General features: G+C 41.4%; 1 protein-coding gene across 2 annotated transcripts in view; it reads right to left on the reverse strand.

Annotated features, from left to right (window-relative positions):
• CHPT1 (choline phosphotransferase 1) overlaps window positions 1–21828 on the reverse strand; it is a 448829-nt gene that overhangs the window by 199084 nt on the left and 227917 nt on the right. For both annotated transcript variants that reach the window (XM_078675086.1, XM_078675079.1), the window contains exon 5: window positions 19819–19950. In XM_078675086.1, the coding sequence (XP_078531212.1) occupies window positions 19819–19950 (132 nt within the window). The remainder of the gene's footprint in view (window positions 1–19818; window positions 19951–21828) is intronic.

Here is a 21828-nt window from a genome sequence, read left to right on the forward strand (position 1 = left end):
ATTCAGCTAATATGTGATCGTATTCACAATTAATCAAAAAGGCCTTCCCTCTCCTGGCCACATAGCACCAAGGTATTCCCTAACCAGTCCTTCCCATAATACTCCCCTAGAATGGGGGAGGCCATCTTCGTTGGGGGAACAAGCAATCTCATGCCTTGCCTGATCCATGACTAAGGGGTTAATAGATTACCCTGAATGCCTATGAGGTGCTCTGTTCTCTTGAATCTGCTCTCAAAGAACAATTAACTTACCTCATGTTAAGCTCTTTCTGGTAGGTACTCTAATTGTAGTTGCCTCACCTTTAAAAATATCCTCATGTACCACCCTGGATTTAGACATTTTTTCTTAGCAGTGCTCCTTATGCTAGTACTACCCCTGAAGTGATAAAGTCGAGCTGCATATAGGTGCCACCTCAGTATGCGGATTTCATTTCATTCATATTTTTCAGTCTGTTGAACAAATTGTGGGCAGCAGTGTGGTGATCTCTAATTTAGGACCATTTCATGTGAAAGAGGCCACTCCACAGAACAAAGTGATGAGAGAGCAGTGAAAAATCAGGGGTTAGATTTAGTATGCGTCACAAACGGCGTTACTGAAGTTAAGTAACTTGTTCTACTGATGGATACTTATAACCACAGATTCTTCACCTTTAGAAAACATACCACTGCAGTACCTTCCTTAGGGGGAAGATCTGGGGAGTGGACTTAGACCAAAAAGTCGTACAGAACTGAGCATGCAAAGTGACTTTCCCACCAGACCTGGCTGCCAAGGGAGTAGTGTTTAGTAAAAGTATGCAACAACATCCAAATTGCAGCCTGGCAAATGTTTAGAATAAGTACCTCTTACACCAATGCCTTTGCAGCAGAATTGACCCTGGTAGAATGGGCTCTTAGACCTTCACACGGCTGTTTCTTTGCTAGTGTGTAGCAGATCTTGATTCAAAGGATTTTTAACCTGAAGAGGATCCTCTTTTAGACTACTTCCCTTTCTTCACGCATGAATCCAAACAAAGAGCTAATCATCCACCCAACTGTCTTTTGTGCAGTCGATGTAAAACAAATGCCCTACTCAGATCAAGGTAATGGATTCTACTCCATTGACAGGCGAGGCAGAGCAATAAACGGTGGCACAATGACCGACTGGCTAAAGTGGAAGGATGTCCCAACTTTGCGCAGGAAGGCTGCACGTGTCCTTAACATCAACTTGTCCGCAAAGAAGGTGGTGTATGGTGGTTGTACCGCCATCTAAAGTTTGCTCATGCGATGTGCTGATATGATGGCAATAAATAAAGCTGTTTTTAATGTTAAGAAAACAAGTTGAGCAGAGGCCTGAAAGGCATGCATATAATACTATCACAAAAAGGTTTGGGGGAAACATATGGGTCAAGCCCTTAATAAAAATACATCCAACCACTGACTTACACAGACAGTTGGTCTGGTAAACATAAAACGTGGCTGCAGATAACCCTACATGGTACCTACTTCAAGACCATGCCGTGCTAACGAAAGAACAAACATCACTAAGATAGGCCAGTAAGGGGTCAGTATTTTGGGCACCACACAAGGCAAAACATTTCTCTCAGCACCCTGTATGTATGGACTTTGTGGAAGGGTGCCTAGTGGCAAGGATGACATCAACCACCTAGGTTGCAATCACATGCATCCAGTTGCCGCCATTCAATCTCCATGCATGAAGGTGTAGGTTGCCAAGACTAGGACATAGGACTCTGCTCTGTTGTTGAGACAGAAGGTCTTCCCTAAGTCGAAAAATGTCCACATTCAGGAACTCTGGGTACCATACTCACCTGGTCCAGTCCAGGGTGAATAGAATGACTTTGACATGGTCAATCCTGTTTCTATTCGGAACTCAATGTAGTAGAGGAAGCAGTAAGAACACACGCAGGAGCCCCTAATTCCAATCCAGTCAGAATGTGTCCCCTAACAAATGCCTTAGAGTAAAGTTCAGTTGGCAAAGTTGCTGACATGGTGAGGTCTTGATGAGGTAAATTGAATTAAATTATCTTCGTGCGCGCCTTATTTAAGTAAAGGTTTATAACAAGTTCTTTTTGGCGCTTTCCTTGTTGCTCTGTGTCCAACAGAGTCTTGACGTAAATGTGATAAATTGTGTGATCAACAGATCACAAAGGATGCGCTCCTTTAACTTGAAACGAGTGCGTTTCTTCACTCACTCTTTCTAGTGGTTCATATTCATAGTTATTGCAATCGACTGTAGAATCAATAAATCAAGTGTTCATAAGTCATAGGTTTGTCGATTATATTTTGTTCTTTTATTAATATCTTTGTTAGCAATTCATTTGCGTTGCTGAACAATTCATTTCAATCATGAATGCACATTTCAATTATGCCCAATGCATTTCGGGTTTGAAAAACCCTTCGTCGGGGGCCTGTCAAAAAGCAAAAGAAAACATTCAGGACCTTAACATTCAGCAGCTCTAAAAAGCATACATGTTAACTCATTATATCTTGTGGACAGTGATTACAACATGACTACATATCAAACTGGAAGTAACAAAAGCATTTGTGAATTATGAAACTTTTTCTGTTGTGAGAGTAAAGACAAAACATTAGCTGTGAATACGGGTATACTGCGATGATACAGAATATGAGAAGAGGATACTGGTGGCACTGACTCGTGTCGAGAGCTAAGGGATTGCTCAAGGGTTCATAATTTGTGTAGCTTCACGGTACGGAAAAGCAAAACGTCTCGAAAACTTAAAAAACTAAACTAAATATACACGTAACGGGAGTGGACTTACTAGTGACAACGCGCTATCATGGATATGTTCCGGGTTCCGGGTGAATGAAAAATACCGGTAGCCAATGGTGAGGCTACTTGTATACTGGGTATAATCACGTGGTGGGAGACCAGTGCGATTAGTACTAAAAAAAGCTTCTTTAAGGACAGCGAATCATGCAATGAATATGGATGACACTGGTGAACAAGGCTGACATGAATTTAAAAATACCTGTGGGGAAAGTAGTGACTGTTTATCGAATGCCCGGCGGTAGCCATGGAAACTATAGAGGAGCAAAGTGATTGGTTACGAGTTCCGGTCACGTGTGTGTCGGGACTCGAATGACGCTTCGTTTGGGGGAGTATTACGAACAGTGATGTAGTGTGAACTACAAAAACCTGTCAATAAAGTATATGTGTATATTGCATAGAGCACGACGGATCAATGTCAAATACTATGGACATAGTCATCCTACGTTGTACAGTGAAACTAAAATAATGCTAACTAAACAAAAAATTGAGAAAGTGAAAATAACACAAGTGCCAAGTAAACAAGTTGTACTTGTTTCAGAAGTTAGATATACAAGAAAAAGTCTGTTGGACAAATAAAAGTCTGTATGTTCAGTGGTTTGCAATCAGCCTACTGCTAGAATGTCAATGGTTTACAAACTCAACTCGGTATCAGAAGTTCTGAGGTAAAGGATACTTTGCGGGGAGGGAAATGCCACAGTCTCTCAGCTGTGCAGTAATATAAATTCATCATAGAAAACATGTTAGTTCAATTCTGTCATTCATCCCTATCGGCGGAATCCCAGTATACAAGTAGCCTCACCATTGGCTACCGGTATTTTTCATTCACCCGGAACCCAGAACAGATCCATGATAGCGCGTTGTCACTAGTAAGTCCACTCCCGTTACGTGTATATTTAGTTTAGTTTTTTAAGTTTTCGAGACGTTTTGCTTTTCCGTACCGTGAAGCTACACAAATTATGAACCCTTGAGCAATCCCTTAGCTCTCGACACGAGTCAGTTCCACCAGTATCCTCTTCTCATATTCTGTATCATCGGAGTATACCCGTATTCACAGCTAATGTTTTGTCTTTACTCTCACAACAGAAAATGTTTCATAATTCACAAATGCTTTGGTTACTTCCAGTTTGATATGTAGTCATGTTGTAATCACTGTCTACAAGATATAATGAGTTAACATGTATGCTTTTTAGAGCTGCTGAATGTTAAGGTCCTGAATGTTTTCTTTTGCTTTTTGACAGGCCCCCGACGAAGGGTTTTTCAAACCCGAAATGCATTGGGCATAATTGAAATGTGCATTCATGATTGAAATGAATTGTTCAGCAACGCAAATGAATTGCTAACAAAGATATTAATAAAAGAACAAAATATAATCGACAAACCTATGACTTATGAACACTTGATTTATTGATTCTACAGTCGATTGCAATAACTATGAATATGAACCACTAGAAAGAGTGAGTGAAGAAACGCACTCGTTTCAAGTTAAAGGAGCGCATCCTTTGTGATCTGTTGATCACACAATTTATCACGTCTTGATGAGGTAAACAGATTTAACAAAGACATTCTTCATTGACCTGCTTAGAACGTCTGCTCTGTCTTTTAGAGCCCCGAGAGGTAGCTGGCGATCAGGAAAATGTTCTGCTGGTGCAGCCTTCTCTAGAGGAATAGGGCCTCCCGGTACAGAATCCAGTACACTACTCTGCGCCCAGCTTTTTACAGGAGCCCATGGTGGTAGTGGTGTCCACAAGGACCCGTAGCAGACTACCTTTGATGGACGCATGTCAGACTTGTGTCAACAGGCCATCAATGTTGAACCTCCGGTGTCTACTTTGAAATTTTAATGAAGTCAGGGAAGCAGACCTGATATTGGGGCCACAGGGATCAGAGGGTGCAGAGATGCACAAGGCCAAGATCCAAGAAGCATCAGAGCCATCCTCACTGAAATCCATGACTGATCCCGAAACATCAGAATCATATCCTGAATAGAAGACTTGCATGGAACACAGGTGGGACTTCCTCTAGTTGATGGTAAAACCCAATGACACCAGAAGTTTGGCCGCCATCTGGAGGTGGTCTATGACTGACTGTGGCAACCCAGCCTTTAGCAGCCAACCACCGAATTATGTTCAGCCCGACGTCGGAAGATGGGCAGCAACCACCACCATATTTTTGTAAACATTTGAAGGGCTGAGGGGAGCATAACAAACTGAAAATGGTCTTGGCCCACACTGAACCGCAAGTAATGCTTTTGGGACTCTGAGATGTATATATGAAAAAAGGCACCGAGCAAATCCAAGGACACCATCCAGTCTCCTGAGACCACAGCAAAGAGAGTCTGTATGAGCATTCCGAAGTAGTCCTTCTACTTAAAGGGCATTCCACGTGCAGAGATCCAGTGTAGGCATTGAGGCACAATGTACTTCTTTGGAATGAGGAAGTAGCGAAAAAAGCATCCTTGTTCTTTATCAGGGTCTGATACCTGTTTGATGACACACTGGCATAGTAAAAGTTTGAACGTCTGCATTAGGATTGCAGAGTCTTCCTCTGTAATTCACTTAGGTGTGGGAGGAATGTAGGGTGTGGAGGAAAATAAAGGAACAACAAGGCCCTTTTGAACAATCTGTAAGATCAATCTGTCTGATGTGACGAGCAATCATCTGGGGAGGAAATGTCAGGTCCTGCATCCGACAGGACGTGGCACAATTTATAAAGAGCAAAGTAATGTGGCTTGGTGGCCATTGCAGCTGGGGAAGAAGAACTGGAAGACTGCAGTCCCTGTTGGCCTGTATGATTCCTACAGGAGCCAAGTCCATGGCCTTGAAACGACTGGGCTGGTTTCTGTACAACCAGCTGAAGGGGCTGGCACTGTGTGTAAGCTAGCTCTCTGGGTTGAACCCTGAACGGGTGCGGAAATTGCTTTGCAGGCATGATTAATCCCAAGGATTGTGCAATAACACTGTCTTTCCTCCTTAGAGCTTGGACCCATTACAGCGCGTGCCCATTAGCGATACTTGTAATAGAAAACCTGGTTGGCCTCATCCAGGCATGCCTTAAAGGCAAAGGACAAGTGTCAATAGCTCTACCAAAGCAGCCAGTAATCTCCATGCTGACCAGGATTATGTATTTTCCAGCATCCTGGTCCTCTGGGACCGCCAGAAAGATTTTGCTGGCCATGTCCCATAATGCACAAGTATACCTGATTAATACGCAAACTGCCTTATTGGACCTAAAAACCAAGCGCTTGCTAATGAAAACTTTATTTTCCTGAAAACATCAATTCTTTTGGATTCCCTATCTGGAAGAATGATTGGAAAATAATTCGGTTTGATCTTTCTTGTTATGGCTTGCATGATCAAACTCTGCAGAGCGGGGTGCCTTGTAAGAACGTCATGATCACAAGGAACAGATCCATATTGCCAAACCACGTCCTGACTGATTGTGGGCATAATCGTGAACATGGTTAGTACTACAGAGTCATAAGTGCATCATTAAGGGATTCACTAAATGGCAGTAATGGCACCGATACACGTTCATCTTTATCTCAATGGTGGGCAACTGCAGTTCTGTTGTCTGTTTCCCTTCGAACTACCACTGAAAAAGAGGCACTTTCCTGTGTTGGTGGTCTACGTGGTGAGTCAAGATTTTTTCAAAAAATGATCTAGCACACTGACATTCTGCAGATGTAGACTCAGTGCTTCATCAGTGTAATGAGATTGGGGGAAAATCCATCCCCATCATCATCAGTGTCCTGAGGGGCCATAAATACCTTCTGTACAGAGTCAGAATCTGAACCAAAAAGGGAATGGCATTTCTACTGGTAGCGGCAACTGGTTGTGCTTTAGTAATTTTGTAGCAAAACATCAGCTTTAATCTGCTATCAACTCGGGTTACAGATCTGTGTCAGCACAAGGTCTTCTACTGGTGCAAGAGGCATTGGTGCTGGTGTAGAAGACTACACAGACTTTATAAAGAGTACAGATGGGGCAGGCCTGGAGAACCCTGTGACTCCAGGGCGCCCGAATGCACACCAGAGGGAGCTGGAATCACACCAAGAATTTCCAGCATGGTCTCCTTGAAGGATTTGGGTGCATGCGGGGACGACGAAATCACTTTGGATTCCAAAAATTTTAAAGAGATCCAATTTTGATCTGGACATCCTCACACCTTCTTGTGCAATTTTAAGTGCTGGGATGGAGAAGAGTTCTGTTTCGTTTCATGTTTGTGCCTGCATTTCCATTTCAACTTACTGCGAAGCAGACCTGTCGCAGGAACAGCCTACTGACTGTGACTTGAGGAAGAAGCAGGATACACGCTTTGACCCTGGCCGCTTCTTGTGCTTAGCAACAGTTTTTTTGCCTTCCAGCCTTAAATTGACTTAGGGAGTCTGAGGGCATGACTTAGAGCATAAGCACCCGAGACATACCTTGTGAGGGTCTGTGACTAGAATCTGCTTCATGCAGTCTGGACAGAGCTTGAAGCCTTTCGTTTTCAGTGGGGATATCGTTCCCTCACATTTTGTACAGGAATTTCAAAATCGTCAGTAGACTAACACACTTGGGAGAAGAGCACTAGATAAGTGCCTGAAGGCACAGAAAGAAAGGAACCGATGTTGGCGCACATGGGTAGCTCCTACATGGGTCTCTGCTCCATCACTTCAGGGGAGATACAGGATCACTGCAAAGTTACCCAAAGCCACCTCTCAGCAGGTGTGAGCACTGTTAAAAAAATCTCCGGATCTGGTGCCTCGGATATTCCAAAGGTGAGGATTCTGAGTCCAGAAGTATCCATCAGAAAGATACCAAATATACTCACAATTCCCAGAAGACAAATATTTGCCTTTCTTTCACAGTAAAACAGAGCCAACACCGTTTGCCGTTATAACAATGCTGCCACTAAACCACAGCGGAATCCCTGCTCAATGAAGATGAATTCACCTAACCGGGTTAGTCTCCCATTTGGCTGACTCCCATAGATCAAAATGAGAAACTATCTGAAATTTGTTGTGTTGTTTCTAAAAACTCCATTAAACATAAAAACAAACAAATTGTTTTGAATGGATGGAGGAGTAATAAACTAACTAGGGCCATGTGAGGAAAATATGTATCTGACACTGCAATTTAGAGCCTTAGATTTAAGGTGAGAGTCTTATTAAAGATACAAGCTATTTTCTGGCGCTTACAGTACATGCATATATTGTTGAACTGCATTGTGCTGAAAAACTAGCACTGCATTACAACATAAATAGCTATTCTTAAATTATTATGAAGAGAAAATCTAGGTTTCATGAAAGACACAGAGGCTAGCTAGCATTTTCCACAATATTTTGTATTTCTGCTCCCTGCAGCAACCTTCAACACTACATCTCAAACACAAATAAATATTCTCAGACTGTATAAGCCCCATGCATGTTCTCCTCTTCCTCTTTTAGGCTGTGATGAAAAATCCAACGAACTGCAGAACTATGCCCCTTCATTTTACTCCGCATCTCTCTTGAAGTCTCCTATTGTAGATTGTTTGAAAATGCAAAACAGAGTCATAACGTCTACTCACTTAAATGCTCACTTTATTTTTATAAAACATCAAAAGGCGCCCAACACTCTTGCCATCTTCTTTTAATTTTTCTATGGCATCTTTCACAATATTTGCCAATGTCTTACCATCACGTGGGAAAGGAGGGTGGGATAATCCTAGCCTCTGTGTCAATAATGAAATCAAGATTCTCCCTTCATGATAATTGTAGAATAGCCATTTGATTACAAGATTGGAGACTATCATTATCCACGTTGAAAGCCCTGAACAGCCACATTGCTTGCATGCTCTACCAGCAATAAATAAAACTTTGAACTAACACTTGCATTAGACCAATCATCTGCTTTAAGAATCTCACTCAGATTTCATTACAAGACAGGAGGCTACATTATGCATTAATCTTTCAATGCAGTCACAAGCAGCCGCACTTACATCATAAGCAAAACAGTTCTAGAATGCAGTGACAACAACTAATAAAAGGCATGAGCAACAACAGATCTGTCTCTTAAATGCAGCTCGCAAGCAGATAAGTTACTTTACCTTGCTTTCTACATGTTCCTTTATCTTTATTCATTATGCTAAATGCTTTTACCTGACATCTTTAATATTGATTACTAATGAATACTCATTGCTATTTGTACGGATTTTTATTTATTGTGCTTTACTGCCTCTCTGTTCATTCCAAATCTCCGGTTTTGCCGACAACCCTTCCCTCCCCCTCGCTCGACTTCCAATTTACAGTCGTCGAGTCCGATCCCACTCCCTCCCTCCTTCCTCACCGAAGTTCTTTTGGGTGGGCCCGCACTCGCTCTTTCCGCGATCCACCTTCAGAGTGCCTCCTCCTTTATTCCTGTTTCGCCCTTACTTTCCATTGTTTTTTCTTTATTCGAGCCACTTTCCAAGTTTTGCAAGTTTCGGTTTTACCGTTCATGGCTCATAAGAAGCGCTCGCTCCGTCTTCGCGAGCGCGTATTTCCCCTTCATAACGAGGAATGGCCCTTGGCAGCGGTGGCGTTGTGTCCCCCGCTTGCCTGCGGCCTTTCCTCTAATTCTCCGGCAGCGGCTGGCTCGAGCGTGTCAGTTACATCAAGCTCTCCAGCTACTGCCGGAGATCTCACTGATACTGTTTCAACTTGGGTGTTTTAAGGATCTTTGGTGTTACTCTTTAAAAAAAAAAAAAAGGGGCAAACAAACTCTATTGGAAGACAGCTTTTACTCATTTTCTAACCCTCACTGGCCCTGACTTTAAAGTCATAAATATATACCCAGGATTCTTCAGCTTATTAACCTATATATCTCTAGCTAAAAATGCTAAAAAAGTATATATATAAAAAATAAATAGCTCTTCGGCACTTATAGATTTTTTTGTTAATCTAACCCTTACTTACCTGTTGTTCATAACTCCATATCCAACAACAGTTTCTTTCTCTTCTAAGTGCCTGTTATGTCTGACATGGAGTCCGATGATGCCATTGCCAGTTCCCCTAATCACACAAGTGACTCTTTTAAAAACTTCCTGCAAAAAGAAATTAGGTCCTGCATGATGGACACGCTAAAGGAGGTTATGTCATCTAAGAGACCCTTTCTTCTTGAACATGATGACACCTCTCCTCGTGATCCTCAACTCTTAAACACCAAGAGCAGTAAGAAGTCCAAACACTGCAAAGGCACTATGGGAGGTCGTGGAACCTCAATTGACTTGGGAGGTCCCAGCGCCTCAAACTTGTTGGGAGGCCCTCACGCCTCAAAAGATGCAGGTGTCCCTCACGACACAAATACAATGGGTGTCCGTAGCGGCACAAAATTGATGGGTGTCCCTAGCGACACAAATTATAATAGTGCCCACGATGATGCAGGTACCGACTCTGATGAAGAAGTCTTCCATAATCCCTATGACAAGTTTGTCCTTGACCTGTACGATGAAGATCTCGCTTTCAAAAATCAATTCGAGCTTGACTCCTCCCCCTCTGCTAAAGATGCTATCCATGACCCCTTAGGTGGAGAAATGTTCTCCCCTCTCAACATCTCCCACCCCAATAGTTCCAAATGGTTTCCCCAAGATCATGTTTCAAAATTCATCACCAGATGGCTCAGAAATTCTCTTGAGAGGGAAACGCGTAACACTCTTAAGTCAGAATGTCCAAGGCCCTCTATTCAAGACAAGGTCTGTCAGACCCCAAACCTTGACCCTGATCTTATAAAATTTGTATTCAAAGTAGGTAAAAACCCTAGGAAGGTCCTTGAAAGAGCCCCCCAGGACTGCCAAGATTTTGGATTTAGGCGAAGATTCCTATATCTCCAACTCCCCTCTCGACATCAACCTCATCAGAGGTTGGAGCCAAAGGGCCATTGTTTTGCTTGGCAAAGCAAACTCAAGCCTCAACATTGAAAGGAGGAAGACCATCCTTAATAAAGTCAATCCTAAACTGGGTGATTTAGCTGAGAAAGAACCCTCACAAAACCCCAAAGGCATCCTTTTTAGTGAGGACATGATTAAATCTATAGGAATATACGTTTCTACATTTACTGCCCTAGACAAGGCCCAGAGCAATATGAGGAGAGTCTTCAACAGTAATGTTTTTGGACAGGCTGGAAGAAGGGACCGTGGCAACTACCGCCCTTCTCTTCCTTCAGAGGCAGAGGATCATCAGGTAGAGGATTCTACCCGTCTAACCGCCAGTTCTACCCGCAAAGAGGCAGAGGCTCCAGAAACAGAGGTTACTCCTCCCGTGAAGGTCCCAACAGCAACCCCCCAAGTAAGTCTTCCTCTTTCATCTTCCCCTCCCAAGGTCGGGGGCAGACTCAAATACTTTTATCACTCTTGGAAATCTTTAACTCAGGATCCGTGGGTTCTGGAGACTGTTCAGGGTTACAAAATAGACTTTATAGATCTTCCTTCCCAAACACACACACCCAAACCTTTGATTCTTTCGGTAGACCATCAAGAGATTGTCAAGGAGGAAATCCCTTCCATGCTTCAAAAAGGCGCTATTGTAGAAGTGCATTGCTCTCTAATGAGATTCGTCAGCACTCTCTTCCTGGTTCAAAAAAGGAAAAAGGTTGGAGACTGGTTATAAACCTACGAGAGGTAAACAAGTATCTGGTCTACAGACACTTCAAAATGGAGGGTATTCACCTCCTCCTCAGAGACCTCCTCCTACAAGGAGACTGGTTGGTCAAGCTAGATCTAAAGGACGCTTACTTTACCATCCCTATGGCCGAAGACCACCAGCCCTTCCTTCAATTCATCTGGGACAATCATCTTTTTCAATTTCAGGCCCTCCCATTCGGGCTCTCATCCTCCCCTTGGTGCTTCACCAAGATCATGAGAACTATCGTCTCTCTCTTGAGAGAAAGAGGCATTCGATTAATTATCTATCTAGACGATATCCTTATCATGTCCCAACTCCACTCTCAACTTTTGGAAGACCTCAAGACTACCATGAATCTCATCTCATAGAGAGTCTCAGGTTTATTATAAATCGGGAAAAATCTATTCTTACCCCCTCAACATCTCTAGAATTCCTCGGGTTCACATTAGATACCTCGAAGTGCCTTCTTCTTCTTCCCAACAAGAAGATCGCCAAGATTTGCAAAGAGATCAGATTTGTTCTAAAACAACATTTTCTAACTCTCCGGCAATTAGCCAGGCTTCTGGGCTTACTTTCTTCCTCTAGTCAAGCCATCTTTCCGGGGCCACTGAATTACTGTGCTCTCCGGAGAATAAAAGCCCAAGCCCTCAGGTCTGGTCTTTGGTACGGAGACCTTGTAACCCTAGATCAGCAGGCCAGGTCGGAACTCTCTTGGTGGTTGGACAATTTGGATGCATGGAATGGGGGAGCCATCTTCGGCTCAACTCCGTATTTAGTCCTGGAGTCAGACGCCAGCCTTCACGGTTGGGGCGCTCGCCTCCTCAACCAAAACGCAGGTGGTGTTTGGTCTCATGCGGAATCCTCCCACCATATACATTTTTTGGAACTTACGGCCAGTTTATACGCCCTAATGAGCTTCAAACATTCACTGCAGGGCAGATCTGTTGTCCTCAAAATGGACAACGTCTCCGCAGTCTCCAATATCAACCGCCTTGGCGGGACCAGATCAGCAGACCTCTCCGATTTAGCCAAGAAACTCTGGATGTTTTGTTTGGAACACAAAATTTCCCTCAAGACAGAATATCTCCCGGGAAAGTCAAATCTTTCCGCAGATTGGAATTTGAGATTCCTTTTAGACTTTAACAATTGGAAACTCAATGTAAAAGTTTTCAACACCCTGTTACATTTTTGGGGCCCTTTCGATGTAGACTTATTTGCGAGCAGATTGACTTTTCAATTGCCGAAGTACTTCAGCTGGATGCCGGACCCGGGCGCTCTTGTGGTGAACGCCTTTCTCCAGTCCTGGTCTCACCTTCAGGTTTATGCCTTCCCTCCCTTTGCCATGATCCAGAGGGTTCTGCAGAAAGTGAGACAAGACCAGTGCTCCTTGGTCCTGATAACTCCCTTCTGGACTTCTCAGGAATGGTTCCAGACAACCTTGGAACTGTCTTGCGACATCCCCTTCCTAATTCCTGCAACAAAAGGTCTGGTTTCAAACGCAAACGGAGAAGATCACCACCTAATCCTTTCAGGGAATTTGAACCTTCTTGCTTGGAAAGTGTCAGGCAATCTAACGAGTTGTCTGGACTTTAGTCATCAGCTCTCACTCTCCTCGGGGAGCCTTGGGCACCAGGGACACATTACAGGTACAATAGCATTTGGAGAAAATGGTTTTGTTGGTGCATGGAGAGGAACCTGGATCCCGTGGAGGCTCCTATCGTCAGCATAGTTAATTTCCTTGTCGAATTATTCGACAATGGCCTCTCCTATAGATCCATTAATTGTTACAGATCAGCGATCTCTGCTGGACATTCTCTCGTCAACGGTAAGACCGTAGGTAAGAATGTTATAATTTGTAGAGTTCTGAAAAGTATTAGACTAAGAAGAGCTCCTAGACCCAAATACCAATCCTTGTGGGATGTTAGACTTATCCTAGACCTTTTTTCTTCATGGCCTGATAATGCCTTTCTTAATAGGAAATATCTTTCCATTAAACTTGCTACTCTCTTATGTTTAATCTCTTGTCGTAGGGTATCTGATGTTAAATCACTTGATATTTCTAATAGATGTTATGACATGTATGGTGTTACGTTTGAAATCCTTAGGAGAACTAAAACTATGTCAGATCCTGGTTTTGATTACTGCAAAAAACTTTGTGTTGTTGATTGTATGAAAGAATATGATTCCAGAATGAGAGACCTTCGACCTCGGGATGCTAATCAACTTCTTTTTTTATTTGTTAAACCATTTAAGCCAGTCTCTTCTTGTTCAATTGCTAGATGGGTCAAATTAGCTATGAACCTCGCTGGTATTGACCTTTCTAAGCCCACTCTCTCAGAGGTGCTATGGCTAGTAAATCCTTCAGGTCTGTGGTAAGTTAGATGATATCCTTAAAGCGGCTGATTGGTCCAATGCTTCCACTTTTGCTCGTCAATATTGTAAACCTATTGAACAAATGTCTGATGTTGCCCTTCAAGGCTACCAACATGCATAATGTAGCCTACTGTCTTGTAATGAAATTGCGATTCTCCTATTACCATAACTTGAGAAATCCAGATTCTCTGGACATGTTATTAGGAGAATCGCAATTTCCTCCTGACCGAAAAAAACCTTACTTGCCAAAGCACCTCTAGACGACTGTGCTTTTGATCTAGATAAATGCACACTAGACTCTTATCACTGATTTCACCCACCTTGCTTTAGTAGCTGTAGAGACTGCTTTCTAAGGTTTCACATACAAGATCAGTAATTTATATACACAACAAGCTCTGAACTTAAGATTCCTACTTTCTTAAACTCACATGTAATCAAAAACATATCATTTCATGCTCTTCTAAAAACTAAGATAAAACACTATCAGACACAGTTTTTTGTTCTCTTACATATTCCTAAATGCATGTAGTATTTATGGCAAATCTCAATTGCTTTGACTTCAAATGCTCTTCTGAAAGAAATTAAGCAAAGTCGCCAACTTCTGAGTAAGTTGTTTCAAATGTAGGTAATCATTAGCTGGGCATGAACAAAAAAAATCGAAAAAACATATTTACGTCCCAAGAAATATATCATGTTGGGTGACCTTTTAAGCCTGATTCCTTTCATCACCTTCCAATCGCACTCAGATTCTCTGTTCCTGGAAGATTTTCTGCCTTTAAACAAATTCTGTGTTCCATATAAAAATACCAACATTGGTTTGCCAAGTCTGACAATTCATTTCAATATACTTCCACCTAAATGATTCATAAAAGTGATTGAAGACTTGTTGCTTGTATTAATCAAGAAAACGCTGTTCATCAAAACATCTAGAAACTCTTCAAGACATTCATTTCTGACAAATTCTCTAAACAAACTGTATAGAAACCTTGCTCTTCCTTAGACCATCTTCCTCCTGCTTCCTGATTGCTCAGCCAAGTACCTCAGATCAGATTGCTTGCATTTGTCTGAAACACTAAATTTGGAGATGCTCCCAAAAATACTCCCTCGTTCCAAGATTCTTAATTGTCCACCGCCATACTAGCTCCTTTCTGGTCTCTCGGGACAGGTAGAGTATTTCTGCATACCGCAATTCTTTCCTTAAATATGAAGTCTTTAACCGTTGTGATGCCCTGTAAAGCAGGGGGCCCAGAACATATTGCCTGAATTGATGAAGATAATAGACCAACCACTCAGGCTAACTCCTATTGAGTGACCCGCTCCTTTGATAGGTAAATCTCTTTACTTATCATTTTCATCTTCCTCGCTAGAAACAACAATCTCCTGAAAAGTGGACCGAGGTGTAAGTGTGGGTGGAAAGGCAGGGTTAAAGTAAATAGGAGTTCATGGAAAGGGGAATGTGGCCCATGCAGCCGATCGATTCACATCATACCATGATTTAAGGGTTGTTTTTGTAGGTACGCTTAGGTATGCATTTAGGGGCCGGTCTGCCTTCAGCTTCCATAAAATGTCCCATATATAGCGTCGCCCAAACCATAAGGAGCCAGTATTTATCTGATTCTCTCAGTGACCATTCAGATATCACTCTTAGTTGTGCTGCCTTATAGTTTAAGGGAAAAGCAGGAAGGGGCAGCCCACCAACTTCCTTGGGTAATAGATGGAGAGTGTGAAAGAGGAAGGATCAATCCACCTGGTTGAAGGCTTTTTCGGCATCTAGTGCCAGTAGGTCTGCCGGCATGCGTTTTATTAGTTGCCTTTTCGACCAGGTGGAACCCTTCCTTAAATTATCATGTATCTATCTCCCCTTATTAAATGCCGACTGATCCGGGTGAATCAGATCCAGCATAATGTCTTGCAGCCGAGTAGCAAGGATCTTAGCAAAGAGTATCACATCTAGATTTAATAACGCAATCGGTCTGCAAGAGGCAAAAAAATGCAAGTCCTTCCCTGGTTTTGGAAGGACCGAAATCAGTGCTTTGCTCATCAAATGTGTGATCCTTCAGGAAGTAGCTATAGGATTGAACAGGACTATCAGGTGGGGTACCAAATCAGAGCTGAAGGTCTTTCTAAAACTGGGCAGTGTAGCCATTAGGCCCAGTTGATTTGTGTAGTTTGAAGTTGCCATCCACCCCCCCAACATGTAAATTAATTTGACTGATGTAGGCCTTGTTGTGCGTGACCCTTAGTTGTTGTGCTAAGCAGGAGCACACATTGTTTCCCTGATCATATGTCCTATGTTTAAGGCGTAGCAAATTAAACTCTTCCCTATTATTGTAAATCGTGTTTAGTTTCCCACTAAGTGCAGTGACCTTCCTTTGAAGTGTTTTTAATTGAGTGTCTTTGCGGATATGTTCTGCTGCTCGTAGTTCAACTTTGAGCACCAACCTGTCTTGTTTAGTCAAAGTAGATAACAGTGAAATGCATTTCCCTCTAACACATGAATTAAAGGTGTCCCACATGTTGGACTGGTTGGTATGTCGAGGGTCATTCATTTGAAAGAAGTTCCATAACGTCTAGTGCAATCCGTCTCAGAAGAGACGGTCCCTAACAAGAGAACCAGGGAAGAACCACCTATGATATGATACTTAGGCATTGGGGGAGCCCATTCTAATGTGAGTACCACAGGGGCATGGTCTGAGAGAGCAATGGAATGAAATTCGGATGCAATAATAGTGCCCCCTTGATTGGCTTATGAAAGTATAATCAAGTTGGGAGTATACAAGATGTGAATGGTGAAAAAAGGCATAATTCATAGTGTCAGGAAGGTTGATCCTCCAGGCATCTATTACCCTCACAGACCAGAACGCTTGTTTCAGTGATTTAGAAAAGCTACCAGTGAAGGAGTGGTGTGGGTGGGTGTTATTTAACTCCGGATTCCATAGTGCTACGGAATGTTACTTGTTTAAGTATTTAATGGGGCAGCTGGAGACAGATTGGAGGAAGAAGGTTGAGCTGTTGAGCTCTCGCCGATGAGGTCTTTTTTATGGTGAAATAAAGCTTATTACACTCATCTAAAGTATATTACTTCAGTTTTACACAACATGCATTAGTGATAAGGATTATTGGAAACCAGCTCAAGTGCAATCACCATAGGGCCCGCAGTTCTTTACTTTGAAACAAGTCACAGAGTTAATTGGAAACTAGAAAGGAAAACTTTTGGTTTAAAGCGCAAAACTCCTAAACAGACTCCAAACCATCCAGAACGCAGCAGCCAGGTTCAACCTCGACCTCCCAAGACAAACCCACATAACCCCCCACCCCCACCCCCACCTCAAATCTCTGCACTGTTTCTGCATAGGACTTGTGTGACTTCAGTTTTATGTTGTTTGATAAAACAATGACCTTCCTCTTCTTAGCTAACAGGCCAGCATTAGAATTGCCCTGTAAAGAAATTACCAGATGGCTCCAACAAGATGCTTGTTTCTGGTCCAAGGAAGACCTGGCTAGCCAGTTCGGGCTGGACTGTTCCCACGAGGAACAGAGTCAAGACTGATTTGCATAGGGCTGGTTCTGAACTGGGGAGGTGAAGTGAGCTAAAGAACGATGATGGATTCAACCCAGATCTGTGACTGGGGGGTGAGTGTCTGAAAGGTTTCAATGCTCCGTCCATCATTTTCTTGTGTCCAACCACAAAGTAAACATATCAACATCTAAGCCTTTTAAATGGGCCTCTTGCAACATCCATGATCTGTGCCAAAGAACTTAAAGCATCCAGCAACTTATCATGGCACTGGTTAAAACATCATTCTAGATCCTTTCTTAGAACTCTTCCCAATTTAAAAAGGAAAGAAATAGGCTCTGGATCCAAATTCAGGGTAGCACAACCTTTTTCTTCAGTGACTAGTCTAAATCACTCTGCTTGCATAACATCACATCACAAGCCTCTTTCTCCAGAGGTTTCCTCAACCTTTCTTTAATGTATCTAGCCACATGTTCCATAGACAACTATCCTGAACTATGTGGGTGTTTTGAATGAAATATGTCCTCCTACTGAGGGCTTTTCAATACACCCATATTTAGGGAGTTTAAGTCCTAATTCTAACTTTCTGTAAGATCATCTCCTTCTTGGAAATCAACATATTCATCAGATTCTGTATCATCATTATACTCAATAACATTCAAAGTGTATCTGCATTATCACGTACTCAAGTACTCTCTGTGTGCCGCCTATGAAACCGTGCTCAAATGTGTTGCTGGGGATACCCTTCTTACTTTTTTTGCCTTTACAGCTTGATCCAGCCTTCTTCTTTTTTTCAACATACTTAACTCTTATGTTCAATATTCTTAGTATTTACATTGTCCCCTTTTGATTTCCACCTATTTTTCCCCAGACAAGTTCCAAAAGTCTACATCTTATTGATCAACACTTTTCCTCTTCATTAAAACCACCCCTTTTTCACAGACATTTTAATTATTATATATACCTTTTAATAACCTTCAGGTATATCACAAATGTTGATAAAGTAGCAGATTGTACTTCCTGAGCCAAATCTGGTACAAGACTTCTTGCAAATGCAAACTAAAAAGGTCTTTCACAACAAAAAAAATCCCCAAAACATTCAATGCAAACCAATTAATTCAAAGGTCATCCAAACGCATTATCAATTCACCTAATGTCTGTGTTTCAGGTCAAACACTTCGTCATAACTAAATGCATGACTAAGCTGACACGTTGTCATTGATACATTTATAAATCAGCCAATTCCAAAATGGTGCAAAAATCTCACGAGGAAATGTAAGAAAAAAAACCTCCGACGTCCTTGCTTTGGTATAAGGGTTTGGGTGGGGGAGAGAGAGAGAGAAACAGAGAGGGAGAGAGATATTGTGGCAGTGAGGCCCAAAAACAGAAAAGAGGTCCTGATTAAGGACCTCGCTGCTTCCTACATGCATGATGCAGCAATTAAGAGCATGTGACCAAATCGGGCGTAAGAAAAAAAGTGATCCACCTGTTTTTAGCTACACAATAGGGACGTATTTTTGAAAAGTCCCTGAAAGTTTCCTTAAAACACCATAAAATGTTTAAAAACAAGACTACCAAAATCCTGCAAAAGAAAATTAAAACCGGTTTCTTCTTCATCCTATATAACATATCTTCCATAAATTAAAAAGAAAACCATAAACTACAATCAAATCTCTAAAAACTTTAAGCTTCATGTAAACATATTAATATGTCAAGCAGGATAGAAAGAAAACGACTTATCTTTGCAACAAACAGCCAAACAAGTGTGAAAAAACATACACAGGGCTTAAATAGTCCATGTGAGTATTCTGTTCGGTTTTCTAATGAAATTCAGTAGAATAAATAAAATCTAAGAAAGTTCAGATACAAGTTAACTTTTTGGGACATACAGAGAAAGTTCAAAATCATTACAAAAAGGGAATGTAGGTGTAAGCTGTGTAATTCTAAATCTGATAATTTTCACAGCAACCTAAATTAACACTTTAGACTCCGGCTGGATTTGGTGGCATAGTGGATTAATGTGCCAACTGTAGGGGCCTGTGTTCGACCTCATGGTCACACGTTCAAATCCCGGAGGGTCCACAAAGCCTTTCTTCCTTCAGAAATCGATAAAATGAGGTCCACTGAGTTGGTTAGCAATAAACGTCTGTTATTCAGTGCCAAGATACCCCTGGGTGAATGTGCACTTTACAAATACACGTTATGTGAAGTTATTTAAAGTGTTCCACAATTGTTGATTAAGTGAATATGCCCTGTGTAGGATGACATGCTAAGCGGATTCTGAATAGTTTGTACCAAGCTTAGATACTCTTGAACTGAAGTCAATCTTAAAATTGACCTTTTTCTGGTTCAAATTTTCAACCAATCATGCAATTTCCTGCTAAGAGGTCCTTCTCTTAATACTACATTGATATATGGGTGTAGGTGCTAAAATTAAGAAGGGAGAACACAAGGAACTGAAAACATTACAGGATCAATCACTGTGATTAAAATATCATTTGTTTTTTCAACAATGACTTACCGCTATCGTTGATCCATTCTTGCCAACTCCTCCGGTGAATATTACTATGAAATAGCTGGAACATGACAACAATGCTCCGCCTATTATTCCAAGAATAGGAAACGTTTTTAGCGGGAGTCCCACAAATGGTATCTTGGTTAAGGAGGAAAGCAGGGAATTAAAAGAAACCGGATGTTGAGCATTAATAAAACAAAAGATATGTTAACAGAGAAAAGTATCGCCAATGAGTTCTCAAAAGACCATTCTCTTCAGGCAATATTCTTAGTATTAACGTTTCAATAGCTAACAAAATCTTCCTGGAACTGTAAATTACCAACTATCAAGACCAGATGTGGCTTTCTGCCTTTTAAATATATCCAAAGCAATGTGAAATTTACAGTTTCACACATTTATCTACTTTTGTTTAAAATGTATCCATGGATAAAAAGCCATTGCCAAGAGAATGGTCATATAAACGTATGAATCAAATACATCATTACAGGAAATGCAAACACCATCTGCCTATTTTCTTTGCAGTTAGCTACTTACAAAGCAACGTTTGCATCTAGATACAGAACTATCCTAATGAAGGGTTGTAGCAAAATATTTACCTTTAACTTTCATTTTCAGTTTTAAGGAAACTTCCAAAGGCAGCAGTGGGTAAAAAACATAAATAACAATAAATATCCAAATGCCAAAGGCAATATGCTTTTGCAAATTAATTGTTTTAAAAATGCTGGAAACACGACGGCAGACATAATGGCTTCAGTACATAACACTGCAGTAACATGCCCTGCCATGAAAATAAAATCAGCTTGTCATCATTTATGTTAGCAGGAGATTCTGGCTAAACAACCTATATTACATGTCTCTGCCAGTGCCAATGTGATGCCACTGGGGATTTCAAGCAGTTTCCTATATTGAACTGAACTTTACTTTTCAGCATCATTAAATGTTATACGGGTGTCATGCCTCATCCCCCAACGTGGTGCCCCATGACGATAAGTACCACAGACATGCCCAAAATAGATATCTGGAATTCATGGAATCACTACTTCAGTTTTACCAAGGGTGTAGCAGCAGCACACACCATAAAAGACACCAAAGTAATTTGAACTATCTGCACAGAACATTCTGGGATAAAGAGGATTTAGCTTAACACTTTTCACGGCCAATTGTGGTCTTCCGGAGGTTATGAGTTTGAATCCTGACAAGGCGACAGCCATCAATCCTTTCGAGGGTGGCAATTTGAAGACCATAAATTAGGCAACAGTACCATCTGTTATAAACAGTGATTTTAAATGGAAGAAGTACACTCCGAAGCACCACATAAAAGGCTTATTTTACTTTAGAATTTCTGTCTAGGCGGAATTACTAGATCAGGAATGTTATATATTTATATCTTTTGTGTGCATACAAATGTATGCAAATTTTTTAGGGCATGCAGCATTTGTCAACTTGCAATTAACGAACACCCCATTTGTTAAAGAATATGTCTGGTAGCCGGACATATGTTTTGTACTTGGCATGTAACTCAATAGTACTTAGTCAAAGACGTACAATTTTGGAGTTCAGAAGACCATGGAAAGGGAGCTAGATCCAATAATGGGGAATATCTCCTAAAACATAAGTATGACATACATAAAAATAAAGGACAGGCACAGGAGGGGAAAAAAACAACCATTAATGGACCTACTAACTTGCATATCAGTCTGAATTCCCAAAATACAGACCCAGTAAGTCTCTGGTAGTAATAATGGCCAACTAGGCTTACATTTATAATTTAAATTTAGAGATCAATGGAGGTAGCGGATAACACAATAAGGACAAGAATAATAAAGTGGAAAATAAAGGTTGATGACAGCAGTGTATAACACTCATGCACGAATGTGCATACAGTAGTCACGTTAACATACAAACACACACACTAGAGGGTCAATCTAAATAGTAAATATTTTTTTAATCTAGTCATATTACACTGTAATAGGAAACATCACATGTATTGCAAATCACAAAAAGCATACGTTGCTG

This window comes from Lissotriton helveticus, chromosome 1_1, assembly GCF_964261635.1.
Source record: "Lissotriton helveticus chromosome 1_1, aLisHel1.1, whole genome shotgun sequence".
Taxonomy (NCBI): domain Eukaryota; kingdom Metazoa; phylum Chordata; class Amphibia; order Caudata; family Salamandridae; genus Lissotriton; species Lissotriton helveticus.